Below are 14,187 nucleotides of genomic sequence, written 5' to 3'. Positions count from 1 at the left end.
TCGCCTTAGACCTGGAAATAAACCGGTCAGTCGGATGCGCACACCTGCGATCCCGGTCAACAGCAGCGGTGCAGAAGCCTACGTGAATTAGATCCGAGGGGTATATGGAGGTTGCTACGATCGGAAGAGGGGATATTCATTCCACTTGTCGGACCATGGGACCTCTGCACGTCTGGACTATGTCCTGGCAAGCCCGGCCCTTGTACATGGAACGACTGACTTCGTACTTCTCCCCAGAACACTGTCCGATCACTCGCCAGTGCTCTGGTTCCTAGACTCTGGTCTCGAAGGGGTTTCTCAGCCCTTCTGGAGATTTAAAGCCATGGCTCTGTCGGACGTGGCTTTAAAAGCGAGGTGCTAAGCCTGGTCAAGTCATATTTCCACGAGAACGCTGGTTCAGACTCATAGATGGGTTCTGTGTGGGAGGCATTCAAGCTGGTCCTGCGGGGCGGGCGTCTGTCCCTAGAGACGGGATTGTTGAAAATGATACACAGACCGCTAACTGAGATAGAACTAGAAATTAAAGGCCATGAGGATGGGGATGAAGAGGGAGGGGGGGGGGAGGTGGGGAGGGAGAGACAAGGGCCAAACTGAGGGATGCATTGGATCGATTTAATATTCCTGCCAAGCGCAAAGTCAAATATCTGGCATGCCCAGCCATGGCCAGGCGGTATGGGGGAGGAGGGCAGGCCGGGTAAGTTGCTAGCAGCAATGATCCGATGTGAAAAAGGGAGTACGGACATTTTGCGCTGTGTGGACAGCAGGCAGCGATGTGGTCGTAAAGCCGGAGGATATACTGGATGCCTTCTGACACTACAAGCGGTTATACACATCTAGAGGGTCAACATCGGCTCTAGACCTGGAGGGATACGTAAGGGAAGCGTCCATGCCGGTACTGCAGCGGGATGCACTAGCTGAACCCATTACGGCAAATGACATCCTGACGAATTCTATAAAGAGCTGGGCCCGAGGTAGCTCAGCATCTGCTGACGGTGTGGGAGGAGGGGATGAGGGTGGGTCAGCTTCTCCCCCCCCCCCCCCAACTATGCGGGAGGCCGTAATCACGCTGATCCTGAAACCAGAGAAAGATGCCCTGGACTGCTCCTCATATAGTTTCATCTCCCTGCTGAACCTTGATAGCAAAATCTTTGCTACGGTGTTGGCAGGCAGATTGCTCCCGTACGTCTCGAGCATCAGCCATACAGACCAATTGGGCTTTATACCCGGAAGGTTGACCTCACTTAACCTACGCAGGCTATTTGCAATCCTGGCTCAGATCGACCACAAAGTGCAGGCAGTGGTGGCACTACTCGACAACATGGAACAGGCGTCGTTGCGTGGAGCTACCTTTTTGGAGGTGCTCAGACAGGTGTAGGAGTACTACCGGAAGGCTGTGCGCCTGCGGTACGCCGGGGCAAACGCTTAAATTGGGCTTGGCGGCTTTCGACCTGGGTCATGGGACCAGACAGTGATGTCCGCTGTCGCCATTACTCTTTGCACCCACGATCGAGCCGCTAGCGGCCCGGCTGCAGAAATTCCACAGGAGAAGAGGCCTGGCATTGGGAGGGACCAGGGAGTTGGTGTCGCAGTATGCGGATGATGCAATCCTATATTTAAAAAGACCCTGCGTCCAATTTGCGACCGCTATTGCAAGAGGTTGCAAGGTTTGGGCAGGCCTCGGGATTCAAGGTTAATTGGTCAAAGTCTATTATATTTCCACTAAATGAGCCAACAGCTGAGCCCCCTACCATTGAAGGGTACAGATGGGAACAGAGGTCAGTTAGGTATCTGGGAGTACACATTGCTAGAAGAAAACCGCATGGTATACCTGAATGCTCTGAAGCCCAAGCTGGAGTGGTGATGCAAACTTCCCCTTTCGTTGCTGGGCCGGATAGAGATTGCTAAAATGGTGGTGGTTCCCACGCTACTTTACATTTTGCAGAACATCCCGGTGTGACCAGGAGTCGGATACTTTGCGTAGGGGAAGGCCCAGCTGGTCAGGCTCACCTGGCACCCGTGAAGCCCGCATGTTAGGTGGGATACCCTGGTCCTCCACAGGGAAAATGGAGGGGTCGGTGCACCCGATGTCGAGTTGTATTTCCTTGTGGCACAACTATACTTTGCGTATTTCGGGATGCCGGGGGCCCAATTTTGTCCAAACGTGCGCATAGAAAGATGCTTGGTACGTCCGTTCACCCTGCAGGGAGTCTTGGTGTCTAGGAGAAAGCCAGGCAAATGTAAATTTGACCCAATAGCATGCACAGTGTATGCATGGAACCGGGACCTGAAGCGGCTGCGAGTGGATATTCCCTTTGACCGAGGGTTTCAGTTGTGGCACAGAGTGCCTGCCGCCAACATGCGACAAAGCCATCGTCCAGGAGTGGAGGAGAGCCGGGATTGAACACTAGTCAGACCTATATCCGGAGAGAACATTTGTCTCTGGAGTTATTCTCTGACAAAATGGTTGGGGGGGGGTGTGACACACACTGCAGTATTCCAGAATCTGTGCTGCCTTTAAGGAGTGGTCCCTATCGTTCCCCGGCATGTCACCCGCAATCCCTGTATTGAAGTTCTTAGTGGGCTGCCCAGCGACGAGAGGCGTGGTCTCTGCATTGTACGGGCTAATCCAACACGACTTCCCCCCGGAAGACCGTGAAGTGTAGGCAGCGATGGGAGGAGGAAGCGGGGGGCCCTCTTCACAGACAATGCGCAATGCTCTGTGAGCGCACACATAGTGGGGCATTCAATACTCGCCTACAGTTGATTCAATTTAAGACCTTACATAGAGTGTACATATCCCCAGCTCCTATACACCCGTTTGACAGCTGGGGGTAGCGGTCGGAAATGTAATGCTAAACCAGCAGACTGTCTCCATATGATGTGGCCCTGCCCCAAGCTGAGAGACTGCTGGGAAGGGGTGGCCGAGGTTGCTTCCAAAATGTTGGGGTGTAACGTACCTTGTGCTGCATGTTTGGTTGGTTTCCCAGTATCCCTAAACAAAGCTGGAAGCTTCTCATGACATACATGATTGTTGCTAGGCCTTGTATCCTGATGAAATGGACTGGTTCATCCCCCCCGGGGATAAGGACGTGGCTCAAAGATTTGATTTGGCTTAGAGACACTGACCAAGAATATGGCTATCTATCTGGCCAACAGAACAGGCAGAGGAGTATATGGGGGCCCCTTTGCAGCCTACCTAATCTCCCCAATACCAGGACTCTTACATCTAAGATATGGGACCTGATCCCCTGAGAAGCAAACAAGCTCAGACTCCATGCAGAGACTCGCATCACTGTGTCGAAGGGTGGTCCATGGTAATATCTTGCCCCTCTATGTCACCTGCTGTCGGGGGAAAGTTGCTCTACCGAATTACACATCTTTTTTTGTTGTTGTGTCTCACTCTGATAATGTAGTGTTGAAACGTGAATCAATTAATAAAGAATGTTTAAAAAAAAAGAAATTGATGAAAGCCAACAATTGTTTCGCTGCATATCTTACTAGAGACTTTTTGCTTCTTCGAGGAGTAGTATGCAAGCACAATAAAAATTCAAGGCTTCTGTTTGCAATTTTGACTGGAGATGGAGAAGATTTTCCCAGACTTCTAGGACAATGGTTTATGGACCACAGATGGTTACAGATCTGCTATTTCAGCAGGGGAGGACTTAGAAGATGGAGCACCAGTGGTGGCGGGGAAAAGAGGGCTATGGGTACTACCGCTGTTGAGTTGTCTCAGAAGTGTATCAGACTCCTTTACTTAAAATGATCTTCTCAATCTGACATCGACATTATTTTGAGACTCTTCAATGGATTGGGGGTGGGGGGTTTTGGAGGAGGGAAGAATACATCCTTGTCCCAGAAAGCTTTGTTGAGTAAATTGCCTATGCTTCTGTGCCACATATCCAGAAAGCACTTGTGAGATGTCAAAGCACTGGACATTTCATGATTCATATTCTACCCAGTAGTGAATACCTTTATGGTTAACTGCAGTACTCGGACCAATTTGACCTCAATGTCATTTGCCACTTGGCATATAAGCCAACTGTGCGTGGTGCAGTGCCTTAATGAACACAAGGTCATTGGCCTGGACACACTGTTATTAAGCCGGCGCAAACACTATCAGGTGTCCATGCCCACACTGGGGTGATGCATCACCTCGACTATGGAACAGGCTAATTTTGCACAGTGGTATTTGGTACTGAGTAAGAGAGGGGCTATGCCTTGATGCCTGGCTTGATGATTTCCTGAGAACAGCCAACTTGTCTTGGGACACTACTTTTAAGGACTTATATTTTAAATGTGTTGGGAAGGTAGCTTCATTGGTGGTAATTTATTAACTAAAAATAGGAGTTGTTACCATTATATATTTGTATAACAAAGGTTTTCTACTATTTAGTCCATTATACACAAGCAGAATGCGCTACTAGAAAACGCTACTGTGACTTGTATTGCAGAGAATGGTGCAGCAGACATTTGGTCCCCACTCTTCCTGAGGTTGTTTCTAACTTGAAAGTTTGGAGCACAAAGCTTTGGAATTAAGATGCTGATCCACAGATGTGTTGCAATGGCCTTTACAGGCGGTCAGTGGGATAGTTCCTCTAGTGGGCGGCCTATTATGTTACAGATGCATTCCCTACTGCGGTGGGTTTCCAGCCTTTTCTTGGATGCTAGGATGTCTGTTGGGGTTCCTGACTGACTGGTGGTGCTTGACCTTGAGCTGTGGATTATCGCATCAAAGAAAGAGTTTGAGCAAAAGGCAGGATGTGAGGTTGCAGGGATGGCCTTACAGAGATGAATTGTCTCATGCTTTTATCGATGTGCAACTACGAAAATGCCCATATTTATATATTTGTTTTATCTTTTCCTTTGCTGCAGAGATTTATTATTGAAGAATAATTCTCCCCTCAGTGTCTTTAATTCGAACAAGAATTCAATTATACGAACAATTAATTGGAATTCAGATAACATCTCAATCTTTTAGTAAGATCAATGGATGCCGGGACCCAGAGCCATCTCTTTATACACTCGCAGACAAGCCAACAGTGATGCAAGATATTATCAATGGCAGATGGTGGTATACACATACCGATGACATACAATTTTCTTGTCCATTCCAAGTCCATTCCAAAAACAAGAACTGTTTTTGATGGGGAAGGACACATGATCAATGGAATAATCTTCAAAGTTTAAAGTGGACGAATATCTTTCAGTTGACCCTCTCAGTTGTCATTATGCACATTACAGACAGGACCTTCAGATTTATTATGTCTTTAATTATCACAGACCAATATCTTTATTCGTGTCCAGCTTAGCTTCAGACCCATCAGAAATAAAGCTCTAAATACTGTACAGGCTGCAAATAAACTAATGAAAGAAAGGACATATTTACAATTTTCCAGTGAATCTGGACCAGCTTTTCATGGGCGCTGTACTTGCAACCAGCAACTTGACACTGCAAAGAGAAGCAAATAGAGAACTATTGGGATGTATTCCATTTACAATACCAGCTGAAAAGAAAAACAGCCTTCCACCATATATTTTCATAAATTGGTTGATCACTTCATATGATGAATTGTACAATACTAAAACTTTATTACCATATACACAACAGCATAGAAGATACAAGTGAGACAAAAAGCAAGAAAATGTGCTGTAGCATTTCATAAGCTGATGCTACAGAAAAAATGTAAAATTTTTAGAATGGATTTTTAAACTCTGGCCTGGTGCTCAGATGTTTAGGAGGCCACCCTTGTTAGATGAACAGGGGAACACATCTGGGGCGATATCCAGATCAATTCACAGTAGCTTGGGTTGGGGAGCAGTCAGGGCTAAATCTGAGGGGAGTTAGGGTGATAAGGGGTCTCCAAAGAGCACACGCAGTGAAACACCAAGAATTATAATTAGACAATAAAATACAAAAATATACTATTTATTACAGGCCCAATAACACAAATGAATACAGAAATGCAATAGCAAAACAACACACAAGCAACACTCTGTAATATATATACACTCACTGGAGTCAGTGCGAGAAAGTTAACTCCACAAATACCTGTAATGGAAAAGGCTGAATAACTTGTATAGCACCAACCGACTTCACAGTTGGCAACCGTAACTTTAAGTCCAGCCCTAAAATGAATGGAGACTTGTACTCAACGTTCAATGTGCGCGTAAAAGCACACGGCCATACGTAAAGTTTACTAAGTACTTCTTAGGGAGTAGGAAATAGTTAGGGGAAGAATTCTGAAGGGTTGGAACGGAGTCCTAGAGTCAGGTAAGGATCTGCTATGATGAACAAAAGGGGACCACAGGGGTTCTCATGCACATCAGACATCCTGGCACCAGTAGTGTGGATTGAGAACAGACAGTCCCAGCCCACTTCCTGGGTGCCAACACATGCGACCTGCAGGTAAACGTGTTAAGGCTGGTAAAAAGTCATACAAATGAAGAAAGAAAAGGCTACAGTGGCTGCCAGTCTGTACGCAAGGCACATATTCCTTAGAGGGTGTCTAGGGCCATAAAACACAATAGCCCCATTGCATGGAGCTGTAAGGTACTTTGCGCAATGATGAAATGTTACCAACAAGTGGCAACAAAGTCAAAAAACGAAGAGAACCAACCTTTCTCAGTACTGACAGCCTGAAGGACGTGTCAGTTTTCCCATAACACTGAGCTAAAGCCAAGTTGAGTGCAGCTAAAGGCTATGCTCGACTGTAAAAAGTCAGGTTAGGATACAGAAACAAATGCAAAAGGTTTGGGGATCCACAGACTATGGAGGAAAACATGCTTTAAGAGAAATCTTTTCCAACACTTGCACGGCCAGACCAAGAACAGATGGAACTAATCCAACCCAGGATGGGTCTCATGTTCAGGTCGGTTAAAGATTGTGGACAACCCATCTGTCAGGGTGGACCCCCAGGCAAGCAGAGCCTTTGCTAAGAGTCCGCGGATGCCAAACTCATGGAAGGCCGGACTCCTTCCCTTGCACAAAAGAACGCAAGGTCCACACAAGTAGCAAGGTACAACTGGGGTTTATTACAGCCAACAAACTGTAGGGATCACATGCACGGAGGGAAGTCCAGGCACATCTCGATGCATTCTGGCTCGCAGGCCAGTTTTGGTGACGAGTGGCGTCACAACTTGCGTCACGTTCCGGGCCCTTCTCCAAAACCACTCCGGATAGGTTGCCGAGTGGTAGTTCCCCTATAGAAGCCCATATTGGACCAGGCTGCGTCAGGTGTTAGGTTTGGACCATCCCTGAAACCTGCTACAAACTAATTGTTACTGTGTGCGGACCCCGTGATTGGTCAGTGATCCCAGCTACCCACCCCTAGGGCTATGAATTCTGATTGGTTGAGCCGCGGGCCCCCAAGCCTGGGACAAACTCAGTTTCTCAGCCCGCTATTGACCTCTTCACTGTGCATGTGCAGCTATATGTTCCTGATGTGCAAAAATGTGTCTGCGGCATAATCGCATGCAAACCATTACTGCCATAAGAGCGCTACGTTCCCAAACGCAGAACTCTAGCTTGAGTGGAACAAATTTGTTGCAACCACTGTCTGGTGTGTGGGATGGTTTGCTCTTCCCAGTGACCAAAGCTTGGTTCCTCACCAGCTCGGCCGGATTACGTGCTTGGAGACCACGTTTGTAAGCACAGAAGCTCCGAATTATTCTGTATTTGTCGGAGAACGTGCCTATCCTGCAGCCGGTGTTACTTCGGTTCAGGGTTAGGTATGTCACTTGCAACACTGCAAACGTGGCAGTGGCTTAGCTCCCACCGCAGTGGTTCTGCTTGCACAGCGTTCTGTGTGGCTTAATGTTTCTCTAAAACGATCATGGCCTACTAGATTTTCTAAGCCATGGTCTGGCTTCTACTGTACGAGTCTTCCATAGTATCCATAGGTTAGTGCGTCATGGCAGTCGGGTCCCTTGAGCGTTCCTGCCGTACCATCAGGTTATTGCATGAAAGCATCTGCAAGCATTTACACAAGCCCTTCTCGCGTTCCTGCGGCATGCCCAATGGCAAAATAAACATGCAGACAGTATGTATAGGTCACTTTCCTCTAACTCAGAGCTGTCTGCGTGTGTTCTTCATGTAATTGGGTGTGTAAGTGTCCTAAATGTGCGGATGGCACGTGTGCTTCATGTCTGGCGTAGCTATGTCGTAGTGAGGTCTCCGACGACTTGAGGCATGGCTTTTCGGCGCGTTAGTCGATTATGTCCATGTAGCTGCCTCCCGCTCCCTCCTGTGCGTCTTTGTCCAATCTGGGTAGTGTTCATAGTGCTCCTGGGTTGTAGGGTATCTCTTGTGGTAATTGTCCATTGTGGGAGCAGTGGGAATTGGTGTGAGTTCATATGATCGTTGGCCATATTGTCTTTGGTGCTTCTTCTGGGACGGGAGGCGTATTCTGACCTTCCCTCTTCAGTCCCCCCGCTGGTCGACTTGTCGACCACACCATCATAATCTCTTCTGTCGTCTATCAAACTCCATACATTCGTTATCCCTGCCAGGTATCCTTAGTAGTTGATGTGATGTTCGAAAGACCAGTACATGTAGACGCACCCACCTCCGGGGTTTGCAGTATACCCACTTTCCTACGTACTTCCTTGGGTTGCGTGGGTTTTCTACCTTCATTCCAGGTGGGAATATGTCAGATTCTGCTATCTTCTGCCTTAGTCTCTCTTGTCTTCAACAATGTCATCCATTGCTACTCCATTTTCCAGCTCCATTAGTAGTTGCATTCCAACTAACTCTTACACCGTTTTCTGACACTTTTCAATACATATCTTTATTCCGCCCAGAGATGCTGCTCCTAGTACCAGTCCTTCAACTATCACCTTCAAGCCGTCAGACAGCCAGGAGGGCATCCATGACCAGAGATCGGCGAACCAGCTCTTGTCATTCTCCGTTCCCTTTGATTCTTTTTCCATCTTTGCGTGCATTTGGGCCAACTGGGCTACTGCATCTGAGAGTGTTCTGTTATCTTCGTCGTTGGCAGGTCTGAATGTGTAACAGGAACTCCCTATTTTTGAGCAAACTCCTCCTTCCATAGCTGTAAGGAGGTCCAGAACATATCTATTGTGGAGCGCCACCAATCTTATCGCCCTGAGCCCTTTTATTGCGTTGAATCAGTTTACAGTTTAATTTATGGTTACCATCAAGTCCCAGCGAGTGATCCAACACCATTTGGCGTTTGCATAGGTCTGTACTCCGGATAGTAGGGGTGCAAAGAACATTTTTGTCCTGCTGAATAATCTGTGAGACGCTGGTACTTCATCCAGTGCTGTTTCTGACCTTCCCTATAAGTAATTTCCCTCTCTCTTCACCCTGTTGAGTGTCGTGTGCTGGTCGGTATTGTCCAGTTGGACAGTGGTTGCAGTGTCCAATGATCGTTTCTTCCTTTTGTTAGGTTGCATTTTCAGGAACTCATCAAGCTTGACATCTTTTCTTGGTACCACCAAAGAGGGCATGTTCGTGTGTGCTAGGGAGCATATTCCTCCCCAGTTTGGTGGCAGCTGGTCATATGCCTTAGCTCCGCATGCCCAATAGTGGTCCAGCAGTACAGCTGTTCCTACTATCATTTCCAGTATTGTTTCTATTCTCTTGCATCAGATGTTTTCTCCTACTTCTTCTTCACTGTTGTGTTGATAACAGTGCTGGTGTATTAAGGGGAATTATTGGCATAGGTCCAGCTTTGTTGTTTACCCATGTCACCAATCTTACGCCTTTCTCCACTCCTTGAGGCACGAGTCATATTCTTCTTGCACTTTATTCACTTCTGCCTTTGCCAATGTTACTGCTTTGCTTCCCACCACTCTGTCTACCCAGCCATCGTCTGTGTATACTTGCCCATAAATCAATATCTGTGGGCTTTCCCAGCACCCCGGCTCTCCTCCTATTTCTCTTGCTCTCCACTTGCATGGCAGGTATTACAATGTGATCGGCTTTGTTTCTCCTTTCTCCGGTGCTTCTGCCACGTACTGCAACCCCTCACTGAGTTGCCAGTAATTGTCGATCACAGGTAATGTCTTGATATAGTTGTCGTCGTATGGAAAGGTCGCTTTGGACATCAATCTTAAGGTGGCTGTTCTCCCTTGCAATCTTCCTGGTGTTTGGAACATTGCTAGATACATCGGGCATTGTGCTGTTGCTGCAGGTATTTCTGTTGTTACAAAGGTCCTGGAAGCACTCATTGTATAGGGGATTAACAAGCAGACATAGCAGCTCTCCCTGGTTGTAGCCCTATGCTTATATCACATGTTTGTTACATGTGCTGTGTCTGTGAGATACTGGTCAACTCCCTTCATGTCTGTGCAAACACTGCGCTTACCTCTTATTACCTTATCATCAGTGTCTTCTGTACCACCTGACAGTAGTCCTGGCAGCTTCAATTGGGGAAGGGTTGGTGAGTGATATAGCAGAGACATGCAAAGCAAGGTACAGCTCCCACAGGGCAGTGGCTAAGAGCCCAGTGGATAGCAGTAACCACACAGCAGTCACGACAATCTTTATTAAAAGGTACCATAATCAATTACTTTGCTTTTGAGCAGCTGATGTGATTATAAAGTTGCCAGCCTGGAAATCGCGAGAAAAGCGGTATTGTTTTAGTATTTGTGAGTATTTTCAAGCTCCGCGAACTACATGATCACTAAGTGCCCATGCAAATATCCCTACCCAAATCTTCTGTATAGATGAGTTTCATAGCGTGGGAAGGACAGGGTATGCGCTGTGCTCAAGTTGTGGGTATGCTTGGGCCAAATACTCTATGAAGACTAGGAAGTAAATCTCAGGTCATTGTACTCTAAAGTGTCAGAGTCTTCTTATGGTATGGACGAACTGGTTGGAAAATGCTTCGGGGAGTTCAATAGGAGGTAACTTCAGACAATCCTCTCTAAGATTTATACCAGAGTCGCAGCACCCTGCATGAGAGAAGAAAGAGAAATGTTAAGAGTGTAACTGCTGTAGTCAGTGCACGACCTGCGTGTGCTAAAAGGGAATGTTAAATCGTGTTAATGCTGTCAATGTACATTTATGTCCAAGCTGTTTTTCTTAAGGGAGTGAAGAGGGGACAGTTCAGGAATCAATTTACTTGGGACAAGGGGCAGTGTTCTTCATTGGTCAACTTGCACCAATGTTGCTCTGGGGACTTCTGTTTGGGAGAGCCTGATCATTGGGTGGCCAGTAGTATCTAGTTCAGAGGGGTTCGGGACAGCTGTACTTCCTTGTGGATTGCCAATAGTTGCATTGTTGGCCCTGTCGATCTCTGCAGTTGCATGTTGGGCAGAGGCCAGTGCTTTATAGGGATCGACGTCCTGGTTATGGTTCCAGACCGATTTTCCTTGCAGTTTGACTGCTCGGTCTGTTACCGCCTCGATGATGTGAGGACCAGTGAAAAAGGGCGCATTCCAGCGCCAAACAAGTTCTTGAGGAGGACGAGATCTCCCATTTGCACAGGTTGCACATGCAACGCTTCCTGCAAATCTCTTCTGGTAAAACGCTAGCCATCATTGACTTTCACCCACAGCTTCCTACTCGTCTACAGACCCCTGAGGTACGACAGACATTTCACCAACAACCTCTGTGACACAATAGTTACCATTCAGGTAAATCACCCATCTGTTCCTCTCCTGGGAGATTTCAAAATCTGGTTTGATATACCCAACAACCCCATGACCCATCCTCTGGTCGAGTCTTGATGCACTCAACCTCTGCCAACATATCACTGGCCCAACTCACTCAGGTGGACACAGACTTGATGCGATTTTCAGCTCCTATGATCTGGTCTCTATATCCAAACCCAAACCCCTTATCTGGACAGGCCACTTTGCCATCCCTTTCTCTATCCACACACCAGCCTCTCCTCCTACAGCTCCCCCCGCCCCCACCTTTGATCACAAATGCTGGAATAAAGTCAAGATACTTCCCGACCTAGCTGAAGCCCTGCTACTTCGTCCCCCCCACAACACTGTCCTGTGGCAGACCCTTAACCATAGAATCCTTCGACTCTTGGCTTATAGAATCACTAATTCCTCTCACGCCCCCCCCCTGCACCCCACAACCTCACGCAAAGGACCGTCCCCCAAATGGTTCATGTCCCACCTAAGGACTTTCAAAAAACAAAATAACTCTTGAACACAAAGGGCGAGCATCTAAAATCGATCTATGCAGATTCATGTTCACCCTCCACCACCGTAATTACAAATCTGAGATCCAAAAGGCCAAAAAAGCCCAATACAATAAACTAATTCTGAACTGTGGCAGCAGCAGCAAAGAACTTCACAAAATCATTTCCAAATTCGTGAAACCTACTTGCACCTCTGCCCAATCCACTCCCACACAACCACTCTGCAACTCCATCTGGCTACATTTCTACAACAACGCACTGGACAGGTGGCAACCCTTAACACCAAACTGTCCTTGCTCACCCGGCCGCCTACACCAAACCCTCCTGATCCCATTGCCCCGACGCCCACTTTACCAACCTTCGACTCTTTCAAACCCATCTCCAGAGACAAATTCCTTGATCTACTATCCGCCAGCAGCCCCCCCCCCACCCCCCTCCACCCCAATGGGTCACCCCTCGACCCCTGCCCTGCCTCTGTTCTGAAAGAAATATTATCCTATACCTGCGCAGGAGAACATGCAAGAACCATACTAGACGGCTCCCTCACTTCTGGCATCTTCCCTGAAGCCTTTAAAATAGCACATGTCAGACTGCTCCTAAAAAATGCATCCCTCGACCCCTTGAACCTAAGAATTACAGACCAATCCCCAACACGAGATTTCTCGCGAAACTCATTGACCGGACCGCATACTCCCAGCTCAACTGGTTTGTAGAATCAAAGAAACTCCTCGACCTCGCTCAATCGGGCTTCAGACCTCGACATGGAACAGAAACTGCCCTGATCTCAATCTGAGATGATCTCAAGCTCACGGCAGATTCTGAGGGTTGCGCAGCGCTGATTCTCCTCGATCTTTCTGCAGCCTTTTTAAAAAAATAAAACTATTAGGTTTTGGTTAGAAACAAACAAAGACAAAGATAAGTACATCATGTCAATGAACAAGGCGACAAGTCCTAGAAGAAGCAACAACCCCTAAACATACCCCTCCACCCCCCAAACAGAAGTGCCAGGATCAGACAGCATATTATGATGGAGACAACAAACGTATGAGTAACTCAAAACTAAGAGAGGGGAATGGAAAAACAAAGGCAGGTTCAACTTTCCACATTGCTAAAAGGGGGGAGGGCACAACCATTTGCTACCTCCCGGAGGGGGTCGGGGGGAGGTTTACATACTATTGAAGCAAGGCACCTGGGGTACTCTGGTGTGATCTGTCTTGGGCCCGGTTCACATAGCTTCTGAAGGGGAGCCAGTAACCCTTTGGCCTGCTGCCCTTATGGAGTTAAGAGGCGTATAGGAACTTTTTTCTAACACATATTCATATGGTTGCACCATTCGCTGTAGGAGGGGGGTCTGCGTTGCCCCCAAGTCCTTGCGCTCACCAACCTGGCCACAACCGAGGCCATCACTATCAATTTCACATTGCCCTCATAGAATGCGTCATGCAGGGCAGGAAGCCATGTTTTGGGGGCGTTTAAGTGATGGCCTAACAGTTCAGACATGGCATCCATAATGCGATACCAGAAGGGTAGTACCCGTGAACAATTCCAGGCTGCATGAATAAAGTCAGCATGGTCAGATCTACATATAATTCATGGAGAGGATCTGGTTGGATAGAATCTGTGGCGTTTAGCTGGGGAGTACTACATCTGATTACATTTAAAATCTATTAGCCGAAGACGACTATTCATGGAAATAATACGGGTGTGAAGGCAGATCTATTTCCATTGGTCCTCAGTTAGCACCTTCCCCAGTGCTATATCCCCATCTAGTCTTGGAGGTATGTATTAGTGACGTCTTCTGCGATCTAATATTTTTATATAAGGAGGAGACCAATTTACACCTGGTAAAGGGATTTACGACACACTGGAGGATTGGGGATAGGGAGGGGGTCACAGGGAAGTTGGGACATTTGGTTTGGACCACCTCACATATTCAGAGCTACAGCAACTGTGTAACTGCAGTGCATTTCACCTCTATTTTTCAGATCTTCCAATGGTATACATTTCCCCAGTTGCCAGAGATCAACTAACGTCAAGATGCCCAGCCCCTCAAAGTGTCTGCAAA

General features: G+C 47.4%; 1 protein-coding gene across 2 annotated transcripts in view; it reads right to left on the bottom strand.

Annotated features, from left to right (window-relative positions):
• Nucleotides 1-14,187, bottom strand: part of NUFIP1 (nuclear FMR1 interacting protein 1) — a 546,199-nt gene that overhangs the window by 385,954 nt on the left and 146,058 nt on the right. For both annotated transcript variants that reach the window (XM_069640255.1, XM_069640256.1), the window contains one exon: nt 5,387-5,449. In XM_069640255.1, the coding sequence (XP_069496356.1) occupies nt 5,387-5,449 (63 nt within the window). The remainder of the gene's footprint in view (nt 1-5,386; nt 5,450-14,187) is intronic.

This window comes from Ambystoma mexicanum, chromosome 7q, assembly GCF_040938575.1.
Source record: "Ambystoma mexicanum isolate Mex_15411 chromosome 7q, UKY_AmexF1_1, whole genome shotgun sequence".
NCBI classification, from domain to species: domain Eukaryota; kingdom Metazoa; phylum Chordata; class Amphibia; order Caudata; family Ambystomatidae; genus Ambystoma; species Ambystoma mexicanum.
Note: the sequence above shows the minus strand (reverse complement) of the source record. Positions and strands in the feature narration are given on the sequence as shown.